The 27,815-nt window shown below is 37.1% G+C and overlaps 2 protein-coding genes across 2 annotated transcripts in view; one reads left to right on the forward strand and one right to left on the reverse strand.

The window, feature by feature from the left end:
• Positions 1 to 4,958: 4,958 nt before the first annotated feature.
• Positions 4,959 to 8,973, reverse strand: LOC116174968 (protein escargot-like). Its single transcript, XM_031493006.1, has 2 exons — positions 8,528 to 8,973; positions 4,959 to 7,815 (listed from the first exon to the last, which is right to left on the reverse strand). The coding sequence occupies exons 1-2, from the start codon at positions 8,730 to 8,732 to the stop codon at positions 6,719 to 6,721; spliced, it is 1,302 nt and encodes a 433-aa protein (XP_031348866.1). The 5' UTR covers positions 8,733 to 8,973; the 3' UTR covers positions 4,959 to 6,718.
• Positions 8,974 to 9,652: 679 nt separating this feature from the next.
• Positions 9,653 to 27,815, forward strand: part of LOC116174851 (toll-like receptor Tollo) — a 40,569-nt gene continuing 22,406 nt past the window's right edge. Inside the window, exon 1 of the mRNA XM_031492868.1 lies at positions 9,653 to 9,764. The gene's annotated coding sequence lies outside the window, so the exon portion shown is untranslated. The remainder of the gene's footprint in view (positions 9,765 to 27,815) is intronic.

The following is a 27,815-nucleotide window of genomic DNA, read 5'->3' on the forward strand; positions in this document are numbered from 1 at the left end:
AATACCGGTAGCAGAAAAAAAAATAAATTCTGGTCTTAAGAACTTTGTAGTAATGATATTACAGCAACAATTATTGAGTATATTTGTAGTGTGGTACGGTATACAATTACACTACGGCGCGAATAGGTTAATTAATAATGCTCATTTAGTATTTATTATTTTACTTATTTTATATTTAGGCCAGTCAAAATCGACACAAAAAATCGCTAAATTCGCAAAACATGATGTATCTCTGATTTTTTGGTATGTTGTTTGGACCCATTAGAGTAGTGTATACTGAAGTTTGCAACTCTCTAAAAGTTGTGGAAAAAGTGTAGTATACGAAAAACCGCGAAATTTTCGGAATTTTTGGAGTGTTTGCGTTATATTTCCTTAACTATGCATTTTTCGACTTTAGTCAATGTATACGTTTTTGAAGAGTATTAAATGTGTAACAATTTGCGCCCAACCCGAGCTCTGTAAGTCAATTAGTTACCGAATTACGGCACTTTGAAGATAGTCATTTTTTTCCAAAAAGTGAACATTTGAGTTTTACATCTTCTTTAGATCGAAATTGCGGCTAAACTATTGATCCTACGAGTAGAAATTATAAAATAGACGTTGTAGATAATTTAATTAGCTTTAAGTTAAGCGTAAAGTGGGGTCTGCAGGTCTCGTAGTTCTCTCTAAATCTCAAAAAAACCGATATAAGGTAAACTTGTATTTTTCCAGAAATGTTCCACAAACTTTTTATCTTTTGTTTTTTTGGTGTGGAAATAAAAAAGCGATGTGTCAAATCACTTTTTTTGCTGCATAGAGTCAATTTTAAATATCCAACAATTTCATAGATTTAATTTAAGGCACAAATCAAAGTTGAGTAAGTCGTAGGAAGGTGCCGCAATAATAGCATTGTACATACCTAATACGAGCCCTAACACAAAAATGTTCGGACACTCAAAATATTGTAACTTAAAATCATTGTATGTTATTTTATTATTTTTTTCTTACTATAGTTATAAATTAAACATATCTAGTAACTGCTACAAATGTCAAATAACACAAAACACCATAAAATTAGAATTTAAAGTGACACAAAAATGTTCGGACACCATTCCTTAATAATGAGTTACATCCCCTTTGGCTTTAATAACAACCTGGATTCGTGCAGGCATGGTCGTCACAAGAGCTTTACATTACGATGCCAAAGGTACCCCAAATCTCTTGTAACTTTTCACTCAAAGAAGCAATATTGCGTTGCGGATGAATACACAAACGTTGCTTCATTTTATGTCACACTGTCTCAATGACATTGAAATCTGGACTGCATGAGGGCACCTCTAAAACACTATTATTATGGTCTTGTAACCATTTCTTAGTCGTTTTTTGCTGTGACATGATGCTCCGTCTTGTTAAAAAAGAAAGTCTGTATCAGGTGAAAATGTCGCAAGTGAAGGCCATCAACTTTGTTCTGAAATTGCTTGATAGTTCTGAGCATAAACATTACCATTTGTAAAGTGCGATTGTCCCAGCCCATTTGCAGACATACCTACTACCCCACACCGTTACACCACTGGGGAATTTTACAGACCACTTTAAGCAATCTTTGTGATATGCTTTGTTTTCCGTTCTGATGACTCTTTCTCGATTATCGCCTACACTGATATCAAATCGAGATTCATCACTAAAAATGACTTTTTTCGAGTCTTGGTAAGACCACGCATAATTTATGACAGCTTCGCGACAAGTATGCTAACAATAACATAAGGATCATCTTTATGAGCCAAAAACATGCTCACTAACAGGGCTGTTTATTACTCAGTTAAGATACCTATACCTATATATAGATTAAAATTAGTGAGCCTTAAAAATACTTTTTTAAAGAGGCGAAAGAAAAACATCTTTAAAACAGAAAAACAATAAAGAAGAGGTTGGCTGGGGCTCGGGAACGTTATTACACCGCGCGCGCTAAAGTATTTACAGATTTTCAGACTTCATGATGAATTGTTAATGCCATGTTTCGTATCGTTAATCGTATATGAAACCCTCTCTCGTTCCCTCGCTTTCTTAGTTTCTTCCTGAGCACACAGTATTTGTTCCTCCGTTGTGAGTAATTCGTGTTTCAATTTGTACGTTTTTGGAACACCAAGTATCGTGTTGTGAATAGGTTCCAACAATGCCAGTACCTCCCGGCTCTTGTTTTATATGTCGATATCCACTTGAGGACGAATCAGTGATAGTTGTTCAAAAACGTGGTATCCACTCACTCGTTGCCATCAGTGTAAAACGTGGTCTCCAGGACAATGCTCAGGCCACCGAATGGGGTTGGGAATTGAACTCGGCTGGACTCATTCCCATTACCAGACGGTAACCCCCTGCCCTCCCAGACCTCCTGAAACTGCTTTCTTGCAAATGCAAAAAGGGATGCAGAGGTGGCTGCACTTGCCTGAAAGCAGGTATGGAATGCGATTTTACCTTATATCGGTTTTTTTGAGATTTAGAGAGAACTACGAGACCTGCAGACCCCACTTTACGCTTAACTTAAAGCTAATTAAATTATCTACAACTGTCTATTTTATAAGTTCTACTCGTAGGATCAATAGTTTAGCCGCAATTTCGATCTAAAGAAGGTGTAAAACTCAAATGTTCACTTTTTGGAAAAAAATGACTATCTTCAAAGTGCCGTAATTCGGTAACTAATTGACCTACAGAGCTCGGGTTAGGCGCAAATTATTATACATTTAATACTCTTCAAAAACGTATATAGTGACTTTCGTCGAAAAATGTATAGTTAAGGAAATATAACGCAAACACGGCAAAAAGTCCTAAAATGTCGCGGTTTTTCGTATACTACACTTTTTCCACAACTTTTAGAGAGTTGCAAACTTGAGTATACACTACTCTAATGGATCCAAACAACATACCAAAAAATCAGAGATACATCATGTTTTGTTGATTTATTGTCGATTTTGACTGGCCTATACATATATTTTGAAATATAAATGAAATAAGTAGTCACTAAGTTACAATAAACTAAACAAATATAGAAAAAGAGTTCCTGAGTATGGCTGTAGCATGTGCAAAACCCAATTTTAAACATGATATTAGATTTGCTTTTATTTAAAGTGTATATGTATGAAATTTCATTTAATTGCTTCCATAAATAAGAAAGTTGACACTGCACATCCTACACAAAACCAAGTTTGGAAAATGGTGCTACATTTTTGCTTTTATTCCAAGTGGCTATGTATCAAATTTCATTTAAATATCTTCATAAATAAAAAAAGTTTGCAATTCGGTTTATAAATGGTCGAGATGCGAAAAGGGCACTGTGAATGTTGATAGATTAGGCTCAATTTTTGGAATTGCGTTTTATATGGCTAAAGCTATACGCATATTGAATTTCATGCAATTCGGTTCATAACTCACGGAGATGTCAAAAGGGTCTTCCTTATTTTTTGGGCTTTATTGCCAATTCACGAACTCCGATCTACTAATTTGATAAAGAATCCATCTACTAAATTTTATCGTAATCGGTCCATTCCTTATCGAGATATCGTGTTAACGGATGAACAGACGGACAGACACCGCAAAATTAAAACTCGCTAGGAGCTCGTTAATAATGTACCTAAATGTACTTAACAGTACAGTAATAAACAGCGTAAAGCAGATCTAAAATAGCAGGCAGCAGCAGAGCGCCGTGACCCTACGGGGTCATTTATAATAATCTTGTTTTATGTGGCATCTGTGCAAAGTGGGAACCGAATCGGCCCAAGCGTTTGGCAGTTAGCGTGGTCACGGACGGACAGATGAACACCTTCGACTCCACTGTAAAGCTTCCATCGCTTTGCTCTGCCGCTTAATAAGTCAATAATTTAACGAATGCTTTCACTCCTTCGGGGTGTAAGGTTCAGGTTCTAGTACAGTACTGTACCTGCTATAGTTCCCGAGGAATAATATTAAAGTAGAATCGATACTTTTGGGACTGTAGCTACTAAAAGATATATTTTGGTCCGTCGGCTTATTTGAATAACGCTTGTTTTATTACCATCTACCTTCCATTTTTTTGCTTACTTATTTGGTACACCATATATTTATTTTTAAGGAAGAGGGAACGTTAGAGCACGTGGCATGCTGAGTAAAATCATACACCAACATTTTATTTAGAAACGACTGTATAGCATATTTTTTTCCAAAACACATAGATACTTCGAAAACCACTTCTGAAAATCTGTCACTAACTCCTGGTTTTTTTTAAACTGCATAATCTTAATTTCAATAAATCTAAATTTTGTTTCTGAAACGGGGAAAAAAAATGAACAAGAAGTCAAGAACTATACTTTGATGCCCTTTCCAGTTTAATCCCTTTTTGGGTAATTTGCTGAAGATGCTAATTTACGAATTAAAAATTCGCCATCGTTCATCTTGTTAATCTCCGACGCGCCAGCGGCATTAAAAAATAACTTTAGTTTCTACTAATACTGTTTTGTCCGCCTATTGGGATGCTGGAAGACAAACACAGCACTATCTCTTTAGCACGCTCTTGTCTTCAAACTCCTGCGTGCTTCAGGAGCTTAAAATATTAAATGTTGAATGCTGCTGGACAGTTCGGGAAATTAACGGTATCATGTTTCGGCAAACTAGGTTACTATGTAATTGAAGACTTAATAAGTGCAAAAATGATATTTAATTATAAAGTACCGGTTAAAACAAAAGCGAGATTACAGTTCCATTGAATCTCAATCCTCATTACCAAAGGGAGAATAATTTCTTACACTGACTAGCCCGGTTATACGTACGAAATTGATTTTTAATAAAACCAAGTGATCTGGCAAGAGACCTTATTGACCTACTAAGCAGCGCGTGTTCAGAAACTAAGGGACGAGATTTCACCTACCTTTACGCTTCTCCATTAATTAGCGACTTTTCCTCTCGTCGAAGGGTGGCGTCGTAGATGTAAAAGAAAAGAACATATAATATGAGAGATTTTCTAATGCTATTTATTATGAAAATATAATACAAAACTTACTATGTATAATATTACATAATAATAATCGGAATAATAATAATAATTGTGGTCAGTTACTGGACTGCAAATAGTGTACAGGTTTTGCAAGCTTTGCGCTTTCCAAAGTTCTGAGTTTTTACAACTGTCGGATATAAATATCTCCAAAGCTTTGGCAAGGCTGCTACTCGAAGCGTGCTATCACGCTAGAGCGCTATTTCGTTGAATTTATGTTAAGTTCGTCTAAATTCCTCTATCTAGCACTAGATAAATAGAGTATATTACGGTATTGCTTTGATTATATTTATTATAAATAGATGTATAACTATTGCTGTCGCTATTGCTATCATAATAAGTAATAGGCAGGCATTCTATGTATAGTACTATACAAGGGGACGGCGTTTGTGTTTCGTTTAATTTTCTTTTATTGACTTATCCTTTAATTGAATTCGTTTCGCGTATATTTTTTTCAAATCAAACGCCATCTCCGTTGCGCTCTCCGATCGATGTCTCTAGATCTTACAGGCTATTTATTATTACTTAAATATTCGTTTATCTATATTGCTATAGTTCCTCGGGTGAAGGGTTTATCCCTTGACCCGCTACTGTGCTTATTGCTTTTGAATACCCGGCATCCTGAGAGCAAAGCTCGCGGTGCCGCAGAAACCTACACCCTTTTTGAATCGCGCCTACAACCTGCTGCGGCATTCGCGCGCTCGCCCCCGGAAAAATTGCCAGAAATATTAATATAAACTATTATGTATATGAAATAAATAACCCCTACTCCTAACTTGTTCTCATCCCTACCGTGCAGCTATTCTATGCTACATTTGTGGCATTCAACAAGAGTTCGAGGTCGTTCGATGTACTTATAATTCGTTGTATTCTTTTGCCGATAGTCGTTGCAAATTGACTAAGGCACCCGGCAAACTCTTGTTAGATCGGTGGCATCTAAGCTAAAATATTGGCTAATGACTAGATGCACACTCGCCTATTTCAACGCTCGAGCCTATTGCACATGCCCCATCTATAAATTTATCTATAAAAACTCCGTCAAAAGTTCGATTAACTCTAGAATTCTCATGCATTTCTAATTTGTATATTATTTTATAATTTTTGTGTATATTTGCAAAAATACTGTCGAAACTATACTTTGTATTCCATTTCTTTTTAATTACACTATACAATTTTGAATATAGTGTCTAAGCATACACCTAACCTACTAAAAATTTTCAACAACCAAAAAATAATTGACTATATAAAGAGACTAGGACGTCTGCGTGACCGGGACTAGAAAAAATCTTGACTAGACTAAAATGCGTTAGTACCTCATCGGCCTTACTCTAAAGTTAACACTAGTGGAATTATTTGCATAACTTCGTTGTTTGTGAAACGTTGCTTTGTTCGCAATGAACATTTGGAATGTCGCGTTTTTAATTAACTTAAAAGAAGACTAGAAAGAGAGAGTGCCGATTAAATCTGGCCGGCGGCGTTACGATATTTACAATGGTTAGTTAGTTTCCCGTGTGGTGTTCTAAAGGTAGCGTTTCTTACAACTATGGCCTAATTTAATGGACGTGTTGCGATGTGTTATCTTACTAGGAGGGATATTTACAAGGGGTTCCAGTTCGCGCAGAATAAATCATAGCTAATCTAGGCGGCGTGACGAGGTTTGGAACGTTGCCGGGACGTGCCACGGCTGCCAACTACAAGACTGACTAGGAGGAAATGAAACGCTCAACCGGCGTGTACTCTTATCGGAAGAGGACCTTCGACTACCCTAGAACCACCACCCTCATCGTGCTCGTTGCCAGATTCGTCTTTGAGACACGCGGATTCCAAATGCTTATTGAGGTACGATTTTAATGCGAACGACTTGTGGCAACGCGGACATTCGAAATTCTTATCGGCCGAATGCGTCTGCATGTGAGCTCGCAAATTTGAACGGTCGGCGAAGGCCTTACCGCAATGGGCGCATCCGTAGGGTTTCTCGCCGGTATGAGAACGCAAATGTCCTTGCAACAGCCACGGCCTGGAAAACTGTTTACCGCACACACCACATTTATGCTGCAATTTATGGGTGAGGACGTGCATCGCCAAAGCGGGCATGCTTACGTACGCCTTCCCGCAGGTTATGCACTTTTTGGCCGCCTGCGAATCGAGACTTCTGTGCGTCTGTTTGTGACGCGATAAATTGCTCGAGGTGGCGTACTGCTTACCGCATTCGCAACAAGTGTACTTTTGCTTGTCGGAATTCACGATCGGTTTACTAAGTCCGACCGGGTCCTCTATGCCGATGCGTTTCTTCGAGCGTCCGTCGCTCACGAAGAACGCCTCGTAGGTGTAGGCGACCGTTTTGTTCGTTTGAAAGTCCATCTTTGTCGGCGATGGGGTCGAACGCATCTCGCTGGAGACTTGGACGTCCATTCGTTCTGCGAGCGGGTGCTCGACGATTTGCATGGGCTGTGGTGGAGGCGGTAGAAATACCGTGGTCGATGCACTTAGGTCGAGTATGGCGTGGGCGGCGTGCAGGTCCTCTTCGGCGGGCACACGCGGCGGCGGTGGCCTGTCGTCTAACGAATAAGGCCGGTAGATGTCTTTTTTCTTGGGTGGAAGCGAAAGGGCGGCCCCCGTACTTGTGAAACACATCGCGAGCGATTTTCGGCCACGCGGTGGAATTGGCGAAATGTTATATTCGGCACGTAGATCTTGGCTTTCGGTTACCGTTCTTAACGTTGCGTATGATGGCTGGTGAGTTTGTACGTTAATTGGATGATCGTTGCGTTGTATAAACGTAGTTGTGTAGCTTGTAGGAGAGAGTTCCTGAAGATAGCCTGAAAAAGACCACCCGCTTACTATTAAAGCAGAACTAAATTGACTTAGATTAAAATCTGATATGCCAGAAGCGCAACAAGCTGGCGATCACAACGCTTGTTGAATATTTAGGATAGATTTTTTGCGCGGACTACACAAACTCAACAAGTATCTAAAGCTGCATCTCAAAATAAGCGGAAATTTAGAACTGAATATTTAATCAACGCGAAAAGGAAACCGCCGTAACCTTTTGTGGGTTACTAATTCGATCGGTGCACTTTGGCGAAAGGTCACAACATTTCGAGCGCCTTTGTAATTTTTGAATCGAAATTGGAAGTAAATTTCTAATGAACTAACTCGCAAATATTCCGGCCTTCTAAGAATAACCACTCGACTACGAGTTGCCCTAAGTAGCAACTGCTGCAAACAATATTCATCCCCCTTTTATTGTATCTAGTGGCTATTATTCGCAAATGTGTGACTGAAATAAATTCGGAAGCGCTTAAAATGGTATTCGGTAGAGCTTAAAGTTCGAAAATCAAGGTATTAAGACAGATAATATGCATAGCGGTGGAAGTGTAGCAGCTGCAGGATCCCTTTTAATTAAATCGTCTACGTTTCGCCATCTGACGCAGGAGACGTCACGTTTGAAACTCTTAAGCGGTAATCGTCGCCCGAAATTTGATTAAGTTTTAGCCGATACGTTATAAGTAAGCGATTTTGTATCCTCACCGTTATAAAGAAGAGTGGTACCGTGCGGCGAAGTGGGTGGCGGGCTCGGTGCTGTTGCTCCGGCCGTAGGACTCGAAGGTCCCCAGCATGAGCCGGCGGAAGAATCGCCAACTACGTCGATTTCCTCTTCCTCTTCTTCCGGCGGATCGGACCGGTCTGGCCACGGATAGGCCTTCCACTTCTTAGCCATAAGGCAGCGTGGCATGGTGCTATCGCGACCCACAACCACGTCGGCGACACCTTGGCGGTCTCCAAAAATCAAACTCCACAATCATCCGGAGCGTTACAACATTCACAGTAAAGCCCGCATCCCACTACCGCACGTGCACTCGAAGAACAAGAAGGACGAGCAGTAAGAAGACAGGACAGGAGAAGACAGGCACCGAAAGAGCGAAATCAACAAACTAAACTAAACGGACCCCTCGTGGCTTTAAAGACCACCCTTACCCTCGCGACGCTTTTATATTCCGTCGACTGTGGTGGGGGCGAAAGCTTTGGGGCTGCTGAAACCCTTCTACCCCCGCCGTAACATGCGCGCCCCTCGGGCCGCGCATCGATTGCAGCCTGCAGAACACCACGATGCGACTGAAGGGGTAGAAAACTAGGCCTCACCCTGCGCTCCAACACGTGGCCTACCATTAGGACGCGTGCCGCGAGATCATTACCCGTACTCAAACACCGAACTTGAAGGGGGGCCACGTGCGCTACCTGGCCGTCGACCACCTGATAGCGCCCGCAGCTGGCCCGCCGTCACCACACAAGGAAATCCACTTCCCCGTGTCGGGTTGCAGCTTCCGTTTCTACCGAATGTATCCTCCAGAAAGTAATTTATATGCAACTGCTACTATAGGGTGGCCACACGCCGCAATCTTACATTCATTTGTTGTCATTGTCGTGCTATTTACATAAAAGCTCCCCGTTATATCTATATTATCCGCGTTTAAAATAAAAAATTCACCCAATCGTGGAAACCGTACTCTTAGTGGCGTAAACCACGCACAAGCCATGTATACCTATGACATAAATTATGCTTCTAATTGCCGCAATTATTCCCATTACGTGTACTTAGATTGTTTTTAGCTGTCCCAATAATCGATAGGTTACCAAACTTCAACTCATGTATTTAATTACTTATAACGTTAGACGAGAGTACTTTTATGAGTTGTGTGTCTGAATTATGTAGTTCGTTTACCTACGCAGCTGTTACGTGTTTTAGGCGTTTTCGAATGAAATTTGTGTGAGTAAATACAAAAACTTTTAATTTAGCATAATTCATTTCTTGCCTTCTGCTCCCCAGTTTTAAACAATGGCATAAATAATATAATACAATTTTGTCTCGGTTTTTTCCGTGTAACTACCCCAATTTTTTCACCTCATTATTTTTATTTGAAATAAGTTACCAACTAAAGTTGTTGAATGGAAATTGTATGTGTAGTGCAAAAAAACAGGGGTGGAAAATGCTTTACTTAATATTTTATTGACATCGATACCTTATACTAGTTATTGTTGTAATTATACATATTAATAAGTAACACCTGATTGCACGATTTTTCACTGTATTTGTTGAAAGTGAAAAGGTTACACAAAAAACAGCTAACGAATGCAGATTCAAATAAACCGATACAACGAAATATCGAAGGATCCTCAGTATTACAATCACTTTTAACGACAATTTATTTTAATCTTACAAAATACATTTTATAGTTAACAAAAATGCATCAAATTCATGTCTTGGGCTTTGAGATAATGCTCTTGGTTTTTTTCCCAACGATCTTGGTGCATAAATAACGATTTTGACATGTTTTGATCAAAATCCATGTGGTCCATAAAAATAGATCAAATTCATGTTTAGATCATTGAGATAATGCTCTTGATCTTTTTCCCAACGATCTTGGTGCATAAATAACGATTTTGACATGTTTTGATCAAAATCCACGTTTTCGCCAAAAATTCATCAAATTCATGTCTTGGGCATTGAGATAATGCGCCTAGTCTTTTTCCCAATGATCTTGGTGCATAAATAACGATTTTGACATGTTTTGATCAAAATCCACGTGGTCGCCAAAAATGCATAAAATTCATGTCTTGGGACATTGAGATAATGCGCTTAGTCTTTTTCCCAACGCTCTTGGTGCATAAATAACGATTTTGACATGTTTTGATCAAAATCCACGTGGTCGCCAAAAATGCATCAAATTCATGTCTTGGGCATTGAGATAATGCGCGTAGTCTTTTTCCCAACGATCTTGGTGCATAATTAACGATTTTGACATATTTTGATCAAAATCCATGTGGCCTCAGAAAAATAATTTAACATTTTTGAATCACACACATGCGGTTATCAAACGTGCACGTTATCAACTCTTTCAGCATCAAGATAATGCGTTTGAAAGCTTTTACAAATTCATGTGTAAAGAATAATTTTGGGTACATTTTGCTCTAAAACTTTTGACCGAGACCACAGAGAAGAGTTATATTGAATTGTTACACATCTAAGAGTCATAGGGAATAATCTAGCGCAGGTTCGAACTCGATACATGACCTAGGGAATGAAATATGTTAATTTTTATTATATTGAGTTCGCAGTTTTTCCTGTTCCCGATTCACTCGAAGTCGTGTAACTTTTGTTCCTGTTGAACCAGCTTCCTGAAAATCAATAGCGTCCGTTCTTAATGTCCAACGTACCCGGATACCAAATTTCAACACAATCGGCCACTTTTAAAAAGAGTTAGAGCGCACACGGACGGACGGACGGACGGACGGACGACAATACAAAACTATAAAGGATCTGAGGATCCTTAATAATAATATTATACATAAATTGAAACATTGTATTTTATAATTTGTAACGTGGTTAAGGACATCAAATAAATCAAAAGAGACAAAACAAACCAAAAAAAGGAAACTAATAGCCCTAACCACGGCGGCGGCTGCTCACGGAGAGACTAGGTATGTTTGTGTGAGATTATCTTTCAGGCGCTACTAGTTTTGAAAATCAAAGGGTACATTATACCTCTAACAAATTATGCTCAAAATTGAGAGAATAATTGAAATATCGAATAATATACAAGGTGTTCCATTTAAAAAATGCAATATTGGTGTGCCACGCCTTGATGACCAACCCTGTATAATTAAAATTACTACTGCATAGTAAAGAACCTCAAATCTTCTGTATAACACTTTTTTTGATACATTGTATATTTTCCCCGATAAACCACCGTTTCCAGAGTTATCAGCGACCCTGTATGTAATCAGTAATAATGACACTGAATTGTACATGATTCAAATAGGATTGTGCTGGTAAAATTTCGAAAATAGACGTGGGGAACACGATATAGTACCTGCACTCTAACCTAGGGAACTAACTTGAATCCTACCCCCACGTTAAAATTTTTACAGTTATGGAATAAACAATAATGACAATCATTATTTATTGCACTTGGTGCGTATTGGATTGTGCCGTTCAAATTTTCCAGGTTAGTCTTACGGTATCCCATACCTCCTGCACTCGAACGTCGGTGGTCACCTTGACTCTCAACCTCCACGTTTTATAAATCACTTTTCTATGGTCGCCTTCTTGTTTGTTTGTGTGTGCGCGTGTGCGTGTCAGTCACTCATATTGTGCTCGCTCAAGATAGCTCGGGAACACTCGTAGATTCATCCTCCTGTAGCATCTACAGCCACGAACGAGAAATAAAATGGATATATTTTGTTATCAAATCCTTTTTGCAATTTTAGTGACAGAATGTAAAATACTAAACTGGCAAAAATAAAAAAATTTAAAAAAACTTAAAAAAACACTATTCTTGAACAGAACACAATCTGAACTTAAAAGCCAAAAATAAAATTTTCGTTGAAAAAGTGTTGCGATCTTTCAATATTAATATTGTACTTTTTTAACGATAATTTTATTTTTGACTTTTTCGTTCAGATTTTGTATTTTGTTGACAAATTATGTTTTAGCGTTTTTAATTTTTTACAGTAATAATGGTAATACATTGTGTTGGATGCTTATTGAATTTGTTCCTTTCCTCTTTCAATATTGTTAATTTGTTTTGGCGCCTCTATTCTTTCTTTAAATATTCCAGCTATCATAGTATAAACTATATCATTGTCGTCAAACAAACTATTATAAACTAGTGCATCTACTCACAGAGCAATTTACCCTGCAATTTACAGACCAATCAGTAAGTAGAAACTTTTCAAAAGGGTAAAAAACTCGGTAAAAAGCGTCAATCGTAGGGTTTTAAAACTTCGCGTAAAGTTTATATTTGGTTTTATAACTAGGAACTTTCTTGAGGCCTTTGTTTGTTGTATTTATGGTTTATGGTTGTATTTATACCAGTGGCGTACTCTTTTGAATTATTCTATTATTTTTTTAAATAAATAATTTCAAAATTTTCTATTTTTCTTATATAATTTTTTCGTTTCCATCCTTTATTCGTATTTCTTTTCTTCCTCTTATCCTTTGCCTACCCTACAAATTAATACACACGCACCCCGCTTTCTGTGTTGCATCTTTGGTTGTCTTTGTATCTCTATCGTTTGTTTTACTGATTTTGCGGCCTGTCTTTTTTTTATTTCCGTTTCCGTTACTTTTTGATTTTTCCCCAAACTTGGTCCTTGATTACGTTTTTTTTTTATTTTCTGGAAGTCATTCGATTATCGCCCAACGTGCGTGCATGAGGTGCGGAATAGTTATTTACCTAAGAAGTTTGGTAAGATAATTTTCCCGCATGAGTACTTTGTTTTAGTGCGAATGCGGAAATGTTTTTTCCAAATGAGTTAGGTACACTATTTTTTGTAGCGAATTACGTAGAAAAGGTCAAAATTAATAAAATATTGTATATTATATGTATATGTAATTACAGACTACTATACCACTACTGTATAATCGCACTGGACACATTCAAAACTTGGGAAATCTGGTTAATAAGTTTGTTGTGAATTAATGAGCGCAACTTCTGGTCGCCTAATTGCCCCGTTCGCACTTAATACCCTTAGAAGTTTGAAAAGAGTGATTTTATTGGTCGCGTAATTGAACAGATTGTATTTAATATCCCCAAGAAGACGTGTGTGAACAGACATGATCTCAAATTTGCGTAAGGACACTCGTTACATTTTAAATCCTTCGAAGATTTATGTCTTTAACAGGTGCTTTCTGAAAGTGGATATACCTATGCGATTCCTTGCATAATAGCGTTGGTCACATTTTAAGACTTTTTAACCATAAATTGTACTTTTTCCTGAGCTTCCACTTCTGAAAAATTATTTGATTACTTATGTTATAAGTGCTTGTTTATATATTTACTTCTAACTTAGGTACGCTTGTTTCCGTTTAATCTCATTGCATACCCTCAACGGTTTAATTGATTTTACAGCAATTGTTGGCTGACCACGACATGACATACGACGTTCGTATTAATCGGAACTCAATAGGTACCACCAACTGAAGAACGCACATAACCTCTTCTCTACAGCGGAAATTAATAAACACCGCAGTGCGGGAATATCGTTTTTCCGTCCATCGAGGATACTTGGGAACATTATCTTTCCATACAATGAGTACAAAAAAGTTTTACTAATTTTCCATTCAACTCATTTGGGATTCAGCCCGCTTTCGGGATGAATAAAGCGCCAACAGATAATTCTTTTGTTAGTTGATTAATGCCGGAAGGGCCTCGCTCTAGTTGCAATCTGCTTTTATACCTGATGGTAAGGTACTTAATTGGCCAACCCCTTCACAAGGAAGCGGTGGTGTCCAATAACATTCGCGTTTCTAACTCGATGATAACTTAAGTGAGATGGCAAAGATGCTGACTAGGTACTAATGTTCCCAAATTACTTAATTGTAGTAGCATATAACAGTGAAAGGGAAAAATACTTATCAACTAAGACGCTAAAGAGTTGCGAAGTTGTCTCTTATGAGGATCGATCCTTGGTATTCGATCTCCTTCATGAGCCGGTGACCAATTTCACAGCATGTTCGCTTGTTATCAGCAGATGGAAAGATCAGTCAAAGGCGTCGTCAACCACGATGGTGAGCTTAACCCAAGGTTACGAAACTTGTATTTCGAACAGAATCGTATGTAATGTAAAACGTATGCGGAACGTAAGCTGGAACTAAAACCCTAAAAGAAATCAAAGGTAACTCCCCTTCGTTAATGACATAAAAATAAGAGGGATAATCCAGCAACAATTGTCATTAGAAATTGCATAAACGCACTAAATGCACATGGCTGTACTTACCTACGATAAGAAGGAAGGTATATCCTCGAGTATTATAGGTAAATCCCGTCAAAACTAATTACTAATTACTTATTATGAATCCAATCGCCAAAGATCCATATATGCGGAAGATTGCAATTCGAATTCCATGCGTTCTACCTTACGCTTTCAGCTGCTTACGGTTTAAGAAGGAAAAGAAATGGACACCCACCACTCAAAACAAGAAAATGCGCCCACATATTGCTTTTTCAACAATCGATGGAGCCATCGTTTTCAAAAGTTACGGAGATTTTTCAACAAGTAACAAACCGTACACAATAATAATGCTTTGTAATGGAGAAAATAAACCGTTATATTTTCTAGAATATGTATTGACGTGTAATTTACCTAATCGCTGACCGAACTCTTCTTTAAACCTCCATCACCCAGAAGGTATGTTTTGTCTCGTTTCGTATTATATGTGTTCATCTTCCTTTCAGGGCCTTATTTTTTGTGTTTTTTGGTGTATTGGTGACCATCGACTCGTGTTGTAGTTTCTGGACCACCACCAGCTTCAAGGAGAAGAAATCGAAACCAATCGAGTCATCGTTTTCGTTCCCCCTTTTAATTGGTCCTTTCGATACGTGTTACCTATTGTCCTTACCTTTTTGTACTCATTTCTTCCATCCTTTCTACCTTTATTTTTACCTCCTACCCCAGCAATAAGCTGGAAGTACTGATAGTATAGTGTAACGAACATTCCGGAAATCTCGATATACATCGAGGCGCCATGAAAAATTAGTTATCGACGATAAAGAACAAAGGCGGATGTGACGTAATCTTTCCGAGAAATATGAAGTATTTGTTCGTTAACATTATAGAAAAACAAATCGAATTTTCTGCCTCTGTCATGGAAACTAAAATTTCCTGACATAAAGTAGGCATGAAGATGAAGGTTTCATGACGATTTTGGGTAAAAGAGCATGTGTACGTAATGGTAGAAATGAACTGTTACATTCTTTATGCCAGACGCCTTTATTTTTACAAGAATATAAATTTCAATTGCATATGCAGATATGCAGATAGGTATCCCAGAAAAATACGATCAACTATCATCAATTATTGTTTTTAACTTTGAATGGACTGTTTAGTAATTCTAAACTTTAGTTTCTCCCTGCATGGAAGTGCACAATACATCCTGAGGGGATCGAGTTATTTCCCATTCGTAATTAAAGTTTATTTACAAACTTCTACTTATCCGATAGTCGTCACTAATTGCCGAAATTGGCTCGATGCCTTTCGACAGATCTACCCGTTTCAAGTAATAGTCCCATTTCTCTCATCGTAAATAAAATACCATATTTGCGAGAAAAAAGTCTGTCGCAATTGTAAGGTAAATCCGAATTAAATTCAAATTATGCTCGGATAGTAATTATTTTTTAATTTAAATATAATACTAAAACAATCATTTTATAAAATTTCATCTGAATAATGAAAACAAATTATTTTCAGGAATATCGACGAGGGTAAACAATAATATCATTCCTACGTAAACAATTAACAAACTTGTTTGTTTTTTCATTGGTTGAATTCAGATGGTTCGGCGGGCTGCCGTTATTGAAATTTTAATGAAGCCATAGGTTTTCATTTGCTTGTATATCTCGGTTTGGTGTAAATACTGAGCTTACTTATTTTTCTAAGGGGGCATAATATTATGTATGGATGCTTGCTTGTTGAATGGCCGTGTTCAGTTCTATTCTGTAATAACAGAAAGTTTCTTCGACTGTCACACTCTCTTCGGAAATATACTAATACTTTTCTTTGGTGAGACCGACGAAATTGTTGGTGGAATAAAAGTCGATCAAAATCTATTTTTATTGTACTCAGTTTGGCGTAGCGGTTTAAGGCACGGACTCTAATCTCACCGGTCGTGAGTTCGAACCCCACAACTAATTGCCAGTTTTTAGTTGTACAGAACATCTCCTGACTACCATGCTTTCTTTGAAAGGCATGTAAAGCTGGCGATCCTGGTAGTTATACCACGACGGTCTACGGATATAACTAGGTAACGGTTGGATGAATGAATTTTTTTACATATTAATTATAGGTACTGCCAATGACTTGACGGTGTCTCATTTTAAATTTTTTTCTCTAATTATAAGATTATATTATTATCTTATTTAAGATTTCTTATAATTAGAGAAAAAAATTAAAAAAGAACCAATGTCCTAGTGATTGGCAATACCTATCATTAGTCTGTAAAAAAATCAGCGGGGGCAAATCTAGTAGTATAATAAATTCTAATTTAAAAAAATTTTTTTTGGTTCAATGCATACAGTGGTTATTAGAGATGGAACGGAAGCTCTCACTCTCAAACCGTTTGAGATAAAGACATGACAATTAAAACGCTTCCATTTGAAATTATTTCACATATTTTGAAGTTTAAAAAGAATGTTTTTTATACAGGGTGTTTGAGTGCGACCGCCATCTTGAATTTTTTTAAATGGCAACATAGGTCAACCAATTTTTTCTCTTTCTTACTACCTTAACCATGTTTGGTGTTAAATTCTAGGTTATAGTGACCTTTCGCAGTGCTACAAGACTTCGATTACAATAATGTGTAACAGAAACTGCGGGAAGTTTAATTTTTTATGATGGTGTCTCTTTCATTAGAGAAATCGAAAGATGAAAGTTACATCGGTTTGAACCCCTAACGTAAATCTAACGTTACAGTTTAAATATTAAACCTATTTCCGCAAAGCAGATGACACAAAGGTAGATACCGTTCCTTTACCTGGATTAAATATCGGTATATAGCACGTGCGCTACGGTGAATGAAAAAAAAGCGCTCGCAGCTGTACAAGGTGAAAGTAACTGTAAGCAAACAACCCTAAAGGAACCCATCGTTTGTACTTGTTGATTTAACTGCGTTAAATATATCAATAGCGTTCCCTGGCAGACATTATATTAATGAGCCACGCTGTTATGTGATATACGTGCTAAAAGTGTGCAAAAGTTGAAAGGTAAAGCGAAATAGCTTTGAATAATAGGCACGCGCTGGTACCTGTTAATAAGAAAAGTTTTAACATCATTACCGACGATTTAGGGTGTAATAAAGTATGGTTGCGTATTCGAGTTTTAAAAGAAAAATATCGATTTGAAATTTTATTAGTGCTGACGGGAAATAATTGCAAACCTGTCTATAAACAATTCATTTTTTACGGCGGTATTCCATAACATCTTTTTTATTATATCTGAATCACAATCTCCGTTTTAAACACTCAAATACGTGCGAAAATAGTATATAAAGAAACAAGTTTTATAAGTGGCGCGTTTAACGCACGAGTTCAAGTTTAGAAAACGAGCCGCTTGCGGCGAGTTTTCTAATGAACGAGTGCGATGGGGCGTCTCATGAACCAAGTTTCTTATACTATTTTTTCTATTGAGAAGATATTTTCGAGAAATTTTTATCAAAATGATGTTATAGTAACTTTTTGTAACTAGGGAATTTTGATATAGAAGTTGTATTAGTGCAGGTTGTATTAAGTTGGCAGTACGACGTCCCAAAAATTTTCTTATTTAGATACAATCTCATCAATTTTGTTTTAATTAATAAACTTCAGAAATTAGTACATTAACAGCTGTGGAACAATTCATAAAGGCAAAATACAGTCCTTCGTCCTTTTATATAAGTTATGTGAAATTCAGTCGTGTCACTGTCGATTAACGACAAAGCTAACAGCTAACAGATTTCGCCCGTATGACACTACTTCTATTTATATTGGCGACTGACATAAAAAGAAAAACAAAGGTTTCTTTTCGCGATTTGCCATTAACGGTCACTAACGGATGGGTACTTAGTGGGTTGTTGTTACGTGATAGGTGTCACTCATTAGGACGGGTTCGGCTTCGGATTGTCACTTCCTCTTAGGAGCATAACGATACTACATAAATCAGGCTCACGATGTTAATAACGCAGAACGAGTGCTAAAAGCAATAAGCTGCTTCTTTAAAATATTGTTTAATGTGTTCCGAAGGTATCCTCGTTGTCATCCTTTCCCCATTCGAAATCTCCTTTATCACCTGCAGGTCTTTTTTGGAAGATAGGTACACTATTCGTACTAGTAATCATTGGTCACAGATTGCACGTAGATGTTGAATGTGCTACAAAAAGAGACATTAATCATTAATGTCAAAATGTACCTGAAAGCCCCACATTTTTGATATCTCGGCTACATACCGTAATATTTAATTCCCTTTTGAGTTTTGAGAGAAAGTAATTAAGTGGTTTTTTCATATTGTTCTTCTTGTAATTTGATTAACACTTTATCAGCCTTACATGTCTCGCTTTTAATCAAATAGAAAGGGAATCTTGTCTTTCTGTATATCAAAACATAACCCTAATTTGTAAATAAATACAATCGAATGTCAAATAGGGTAGTGAATTTAGGTTTTCCTCTTTAATACCAACTTAAAAGCGGTGCGTTAATAGGTCTCATTAACGCACTGTTTTGAGCGGAAAACAGTGCGTTAATGAGAACATTTAAAAATGAAATAGCTTTAAAGTTGCTAAGTAATGATACTTCAAGTATGACTTTTGAAACAGTCATCTGGGTGAAATAAAAAATCCTCTTAGGTCGCCTTCTGTAAATGCAGAACGTTTCTTTGGCTTGTACCTATCCTTTGGTTGAAGCTTTCACTAACGCGCGTAATTTAGGTTATGCTTCCAAATCTGTTCCACCTTTTAATCGCAACATTGTTTGAAGTTTTGAATGAATGCACTAAAAGATAGAAAATTTAAATACCTTTGACATTTCCTTCATATATGCCAGCATTATCGATGCATTTAAGACTTTATTCGTAAGTAACTTCCTATTCATCCATGGAAACAACTTTTCATATTATTTATAATAGGCTTTACTGGATTTGGATTTTACACCTACCAAGTTTTCTTTAGATTTTACAACAAGCGATTTAATGGACGGAGTATTATCTTTTTCATGAAGTCAATTTCGGTTGTTATTTTTGCTTGTAGGTGGAACTGAACCTTCCAATGGCATGCTTTGGGTACAGTCAGTTTAATCCATTTTGTTATTGTTTAGTATAATTGGAAAAAAATACTAAGTAAGCACATGCACCAAAAGAAAATTTCAAAGACGTCTCTCACAGTGAGACCGATTTAATTTAATAAAGTTTATCATTGAAAATATCGACAGTTTTAGTTACAATTTCGCCACTTGATTCGGGATTACTAAATCCCGCATGATTTTAATACTGACGATAAAACTGCAAATCGAAATATTTCTTTAACGCGGAAAACGTTATGTCTAGGCTTAGGCGACAAATTAGCAGACGCATCTGAAACTACAGGGATCGAATTATAAACATTCTGCGGGGTCTTAAAAATATTATTCAGAAATTCGCTCTTTGGACATGCATTGTCTAGAGTACATGAAACGAAATCCTCTCCATTGTAAGAACTATACGGGGTACTCCAACTGCACTACTTCCTACCAAACCATGATTTTATAAAAAGAAGCTTACACCATTTAATCGAAAATTACATTTGCGCTGATTGTTGAAATAAATGCCAAATCAGTGTGAACTATTCTGGGATAATTTAAAATTTAGCCAAAATCTTCCTGTAACCTTCAGCTTCATGCCTACTTTCTGTCAGGAAATTGTTTCCATGACAGAGGCAGAGCAGACTATGTTTCCTTCCGCTTGTTTCTTTACCGGCCGCACTTCTGACATTGCTAACTGTCTATAATGAGTCATGTCATCACTGATAGATTGACATTAATCAAAAGTTCAATATAAAAATTGAAATTTTATATTAAAATGCGATTTCGGGAAAAATTTAATACAAAACTCATCAGTAAAATGACATTACCTAACTTGGAAATTAAAGTACTCGGTCCCAAAGGGGCCTCGCACTTGCTAGTATGTGTCATTTTCTTGACTTTTATGTAAATAACTATTACACAATGAATAATGGGAAACAAGCGATAGTTTGGTGAAAACTGACAGAAAATAACACCTGTTTGAATGAAAATTGCTAAGAAAATTGCGTTTGAACTAACGATTAAATATATGTACCAGAAATGTCAAGTTTTCTCTGACATTTGTCAATTCTTTTAATAAAGGAGTGCGCCTCCCTAAGATGTTATGGGAAATATGGCACATGCACAAATATATTTGACTATGGGATAACACCAGTTTGCCAAAACTAACGCATTGATATAATTAGTGCTGAATGATTGCATTATATACCCCTATTTTCACTTCGATCAGTGGCGTAACTTTTTTAGAGGCCCTTTGTCAAAAATATTTGGGGGCTTTTTCCTTATATCAGCAATTTTTAAATGATATTAATCTGTATGTAGAAATTAGTGCATTTTGCAATTCATTGGTTCACAGGTCCATTGTAAAATTTAGCGCCACTGTGTTCAGTCAAAATCCAGTTAATTTTGTTCGAAATTTAATTATTAAGGTTTGTGTAATATTTGTGCCACAACAAAAGGTAATAATGTCCTTAATTTTAATTGTAACTCTTCGTTCTATTGACTTGAATCACACTTCAGCTATTTGTAACTAGGGGTAGGTAACCCTTGAATTTGTTTTATATCTAATTGTTTCACTTTAAATATTATTCATATTGACATTTGTTTAATATTGGTCAGTTCCTTCGATGTTTAAGCTCGTTTAGTTTGATTAGCGACTTCAATTCTTTGTGTATGAGTTTGCCTTTTTTTAATGTCTTTAATTGTATCGTCCGTGCAGAGCTAAATGCTGGAGCGGCATTAATCGCGAAATACAACTTCAGCTTAAGGTTACCGTATCCAGGACCTCCAGATACCTTCTGGATTGGAGAAGGTCCCGCTAATTAACAAATTATTTCATTTATTACGTAAAAGATTTCGGAATGTTATTTTTCACAAATTGGAACGGAGTAGAGTTGCTTTTAAATCTATTTGAGTTGGCGACTTTGGAGCATATCAAATTTTGTGTTAGATTAAGGCCAGATTTAAATTATTCAAATTCAAGGGTTACTTCCTCGGATTGTTAATTTTTGTAGATATTGCTCCAGATTTTTTACTTATATTTACCCTCCGTGAACAATGATTCAGAATTTTCTTCGGACTGTAATTGTAAACTGTAAAAAAAGCAGGTGCATGGACCTTCGTAAATAAAACATTAGCCAGCATTACGCTTTTTTACGTTTTATCTTTTCTATTAGAATCGGAAAATTTGTAAAGAATTAATAGAAGCATACGATTGAAGGAATTTTTTTCACAATGTTGTATAAACGAATTACGTACCTTTGAGGCATTGTAGTTACGCCACTGACTTCAATGCAAAATACCCAATTGTGCGCAGGCATTTAATTTGAGCTTTTATAGTTATAGTGATCGGAGTCATGATAGAAGTGATAATGATTAATGAAACAATCATTAGTATAAAAGTTTACAATTAAGTTCAAAACACTTGATGCATTTCGACAACCTGTTATTATAATCCCATTGTGTTTGAATAAATTACTCTTCGGTCAATTGTTTCAACATTGAACGTAAAGTAAAGTTTTAATTGAAGTATTAATAATTGGAAATATCTAATTATGTGTCGAGCGAAGTATGCATTATACATCGGGTCATCGAATAATGAGAGAGAAATTTTAGGAAGGCATTAATTAAGAGTATGCGTCTTCTAGTGGTCCCAGGAATACATAATAAAAGCCACGTTAAAGTTAGGAAACTTTTAAAATGGTCAAAGTTAGAGAAAGATTTTCTAAATTATGATAGCGGTATATCTTATGAAATAAGGGACGTGACACCGATAGGAAGCTCGACGTCCATCGTCTCTGCAGGGTGTTAGGACGCAATCCAGCTAATGTACCCTATCGGGCGTCAGTCGCCATACACACGGATAGATAACGTTTATCTGTAACCCCTCTACAACGACCTCGCACATATCAACCGATCGAAACCACAACGTAAACTACCACCGCCACCACCGCCGCCTTCAACTACTGCATGCGCTATCTGCAATATGAACTGATTTTGCATACAAATTGATTCAATTCTTGTTGCGGTTTTGACTTTTAGGAATACTTACATACATCAACAGCTAGCTTGTTGAATTTCAAATTGGAGTACGTACCTTACCTATCGAACGCGCGACTTCCTTTATTATTTACTAACGTAAGTCCTTTTTCAATCTCGCTGAACAAATATTAAAAATTGATTTTTATGTAGGGCCATTTTCTCGCACTTTATTGTGCATTAAATTTATTTTTTATAACACTCAATAAAAGTTACTACCATATCTGAATCGATACCCAATGTATACCACCTATACGGTGGCGTTTCGAAACGATCGCACGCGATTTTTATTGCTATCGTAGGCTGTTTGCAGAAAGGGACGCAGGCGGCATTTCTGCGTTGACAATAATTAACCATTTTCACGGGTTTTTCTCAACAAAAGGTACGAGGAGCAATTTGGCGCGCAATTAAATTTCGGATCTTGGAAAGGAAGGCATGGACACTCCGTTACATTTCAAGTGGTCTTCCGATAGTCTCAAAATATTTTTTTTCTATTTCGGTGTCACAATGATGATTTTGTACAACTGTTTTCGGCCGAAAACAGTTGTACAAAGACAGTGATTATAGTCGTTTTTTTTTGGTAACTCATCTCTTAAGTTGGCAGTTACTAGTTAGTTCAAGTAGGTACTTCGTTGGGTACTTCCATGTTTGAACTTCAAAATGTCAGTCTTACTACGCTGCCAACCTAAAACTTAACGGCATAAAAAGTGTTCCCAACATAAAACATGTTAGTTCTAATGTTCCCTATACTTTCTGATAATGATTTTTTTAAATTAAATTAAAGCACCGAAATAGAAAAAATAGTATGAAAAACGCGTGTTACAATGCGTTATTGTAATACTCCTACCTTGCGGGCACTCGTGGCTACGCTTCGTGTCGCCACTCGTGCCACAAGATAGTCGTATTACAATAGGTCGCATTGTAACACTTGTCTTTCAATATACTATTTTATTGCCTTTATACTCGTAACGTGTTCTAAATAAACTATATTTGTATTGTTTAAACGTTGGAATTATACAACTTACCATGGCGCAGGCGGTAGTGTAATGAGTTACTTTTTAAAATAAATTGAGGGTACGTGATGCTTAGGGAATGCAATACCGGGATTACGGGATCCCGAAATACCGGGATCCCGCAGCATTTTTGCGAGATTAATCCCGCACATAAATGGAGCGGGATCCCGCGGGATTTGTGAGACTGAGGAATTTGTCGACCAAGGGGACGACAATTTTTTTGAGGGCCTCAAAAAAAGGCAGTGTATAACCTTCCTTTTTTACCAAAAATCGACTGTACCTAAATTTCTCGGGAAAACACTATTTCTTATTAATTTTGGTGCGTAGAATTCAAAACAATTCGTACTTTTTCGATCAGACTTCTCAATCAAAAGTTATAGACTAGAAACCAATTTCGAAAGAAAATTCAAAGGGCTGTAACTTTTGAACTAGTAGCCCAATCTTGGAACTGTTTGAAATTATGGATTCTACAGGCCACATTCTATAAGAAAATTTTTTTTCCGGGTCGATCTGAGACAATTTTTTTTCGGGCCTCAAAAAAAGGCAGTGTATAACCTTCCTTTTTTACCAAAAATCGACTGCACCAAAATTTCTCGGGAAAACACTTTTTCTTATTAATTTTGGTGCGTAGAATCCAAAACAATTCGTACTTTTTCGATCAGACTTCTCAATCAAAAGTTATAGACTAGAAACCAATTTCGAAAGAAAATTCAAAGGGCTGTAACTTTTGAACTAGTAGCCCAATCTTGGAACTGTTTGAAATTATGGATTCTACAGGCCACATTCTATAAGAAAATTTTTTTCCGGGTCGATCTGAGACAATTTTTTTTCGGGGCTCAAAAAAAGGCAGTGTATAACCTTCCTTTTTTACCAAAAATCGACTGCACCAAAATTTCTCGGGAAAACACTTTTTCTTATTAATTTTGGTGCGTAGAATCCAAAACAATTCGTACTTTTTCGATCAGACTTCTCAATCAAAAGTTATAGACTAGAAATGCAATACCGGGATCCCGAAATACCGGGAGCATTTTTGCGAGATTAATCCCGCACATAAATGGAGCGGGATCCCGCGGGATTTGCGGGACTGAGGAATTTGTCGACCAAGGGGACGACTCTGTTTACTTTGTTAATGAAACTGATAACGGCGAATTATTTTTTAAATAATTGTTAAACTTTTTTCGTTAAAAATGTACTATGATTTTTGAGGCACTTTAGAAGACTTTTTGTGCTTTACAGGTAAGGTTTTTTTGAGTTCTAAGTTAGGCCGAAGGTACTTTTTTGTTAAATATTGTGATAATTAGCGATTTATTTTAATACAGAAGTTAAACGCACAGAATTGCTTCTTTGCCAATTTATTTAAAGTTTTGCGAGATCCTGCAAATACCGGGATCCCGCGGGATTAACATCTAACAATCCCGCAAATACCGGGATTGAGATTTTGCTGCGGGATTGCATTCCCTAGTGATGCTAATAAGCGGTACGATCATAAAATTGATAGAAATGGATAGAGGGCACCTTAATAATACGTTTTCAATTAAAAAATTTGCGAAAGAAGCCCTAAATTTTCCACAATCTTAATTAAAAGTTCACTTCATTTTCTGAAAATCTGGTGTTATTTTACGTATATTTCACGTCATTCTTTTAAGTTGGCGAAACTGAAAAATTTTGTGTGACCGCTTTCTTTTTTCTTTGCCTTTTTCATTTATAAACTAAGGGGAAAGCTAATTTTTGTAGGAGTTTTATGTTAATTTCTTCGTCTACTAAATTGAAATATGCTGAGTGTATATTAACAGATTGTAATAAAAGTAGTATAACGGGTATAATATACAATACAATTTTAGGTTTTGTTGGACTTAAACACCAAATAAGCGACACTTCCATGGCACTTGTGGATACACCACTTTTTGAAGCGTACCCCTTGAATGTATTAGGGAAGAAGAATGTCGTAGAGAAGGTTACATTACTGCATCTGGCAAAGATCGACTTCTCTATATTGATCACCGAGAGGGGAAACCCGGGCACTTCCTGCATGTTTCATATACCAATTCGTTCGTATCGACTGCCGATTAACTTTGAACGCCTTTTCTGTATAAATCGCTGCTTAGCATCCGCCCCCTTATACACGGTCGAGAGGGGAAGGAATATCCCTCGCACCTTCCATGGACCGCCTTTGTGTTACCGATCACCGATTAACTTGGAACGCCTTTTCCTCATGAATCGCTGCTTAACATCCACCGCCTTGTACAGTCGAGAGGAATATCTCATGTGGAGAACTACTTACTGCTATTATGGTATAATTAAAAACAGATATATCATGGAATCATGGAAAAATAATATAACCTCTTCAGAAATTGGCACTCAAGAATGTTAAGAACACCACTACCAACTGAAAAACAATCATGAAATTTGGAGTAATATAATCTCACTTTCGACGAAATGAATAGAACTTTAATTAAGATTATGAAAAATTTAGGGCTTCTTCCGCAGATTTTTTTATTGAACACGCTTAGTTAAAGTGTCCTCTATCCATTTTTATTAATTTCATGATCTTAACTGGGGGGCTTATTAGCGTCACGTAGCCCAGTACGCACTTCCCTACAGAAAAACATCTACAAATAAACCATCTCCTCATCATAAATCTTCAAGCAACTGTCTCGACTGTGATCAGTACCATCCAAGACAACTTGGAGATTGCTCAGCTAAACACTTTCCCTGTAAGTACAGCAGTAAAGTTTGACACTTTATAAATCTCTCTTTCTCTGATAAAAATACGAACTCAAAACCAGTTGACAGTATTTTTGTCCATTTTAACGCTTTTAACTCAGAAACCCTTGGTCCAATAATGGTGGAAGTTAAAATCGGTAAAAAAAATCATAGGAAGTTTACCGCCCAGCCTGACACGGCGGTACAGGAAACGGACGGACGGACGCACTCGAGGCCCACCAGACGAAAATCTCGCACCTGGACGAGGTCGGCGGTAGCTACGTGTCGGTCTCGGCAGCCTCGCAGGTAGTCTCAATCAGAGATGTTAATTCCAGGAATTATGTGGACAGGTCCGGCAAATGGCGGCGGTCACTTCGGTAACCCTAAAACAAAATTACAGCCCTACCGGCAAATTTCCTTGAGAAATTAATGCAGCTGTAGAAAACAAATTGAAATGAAAAAAATGACGTTAAAAATTCGAAAGCAAAACAGCAAACTAAACGGAAAAAGATTTGATACGGTAGGGTTGCATAAGATCCCCACAAAATCAACCGTTTACATTATGAAGAAATCCGAATTTTGTGGAGATGGAACATGGAAAATCCAACTCGTCGCGTATTCAATGCGAAATCGAGACGAATCAATTCGATTTTTAATTAATTACTCCTGTTCATTCTAAAATTCCCGAACATATGGCAATCGCTTCGTTAATTAAGCGCGAACAATTTGACACCAAGATCGGCGCTCTTTGGTAACTGACTTAATTAGTGAATGTTAATTATACATACTCAAAAGGTTGCATTGGCGCTCATGAGCTCATTACATTAATTAACTTTATGTTAATTGCAAGTTTTAGGATCCAGAGCCGGCTAGCGCTTATCTAATTTTTGCAGTCACGCTGCGCCACCAACTGATATCGATCAAAACGGCTCTGAAACGAAAAAATATTAATTGTCCCTCATCAAAAAAATTGTGGAAGCCTGTAATCAATGCGCAGAATTGGCAACATATCCAATGTTCGTGAGCCGCTTTGCCAAGAAATAATCCCCACTAGATGTTTCAAAATAACCAGTGCAGATATGTTTAGCATATGTTCTAAATCGTTCATGGTGTACGCCGATCGAATTCTTCTCCCGAACTGCTATACCAATAAAACTTCGAACTGACAACGATCCTATATATCGTTCTCGAAAATTTCAATCTTTCCTATTGGATCGCGGAGTAACTTGGACTCCATCATCATAGTATTACGCTCAATCTAAT

Source organism: Photinus pyralis, unplaced genomic scaffold (genome assembly GCF_008802855.1).
Source record: "Photinus pyralis isolate 1611_PpyrPB1 unplaced genomic scaffold, Ppyr1.3 Ppyr1.4_LG6, whole genome shotgun sequence".
Classification (NCBI taxonomy): Eukaryota; Metazoa; Arthropoda; class Insecta; order Coleoptera; family Lampyridae; genus Photinus; species Photinus pyralis.

Bases quoted from the DNA above. Each gene is read 5' to 3' on its own strand.
- LOC116174968 (XM_031493006.1), bottom strand. From the start codon at position 8,732: ATGCCACGCTGCCTTATGGCTAAGAAGTGGAAGGCCTATCCGTGGCCA. The intron at 7,816-8,527 runs GTGAGGATACAA...GGTCTTTTTCAG, and splicing joins TACCACTCTTCTTTATAACG to GCTATCTTCAGGAACTCTCT.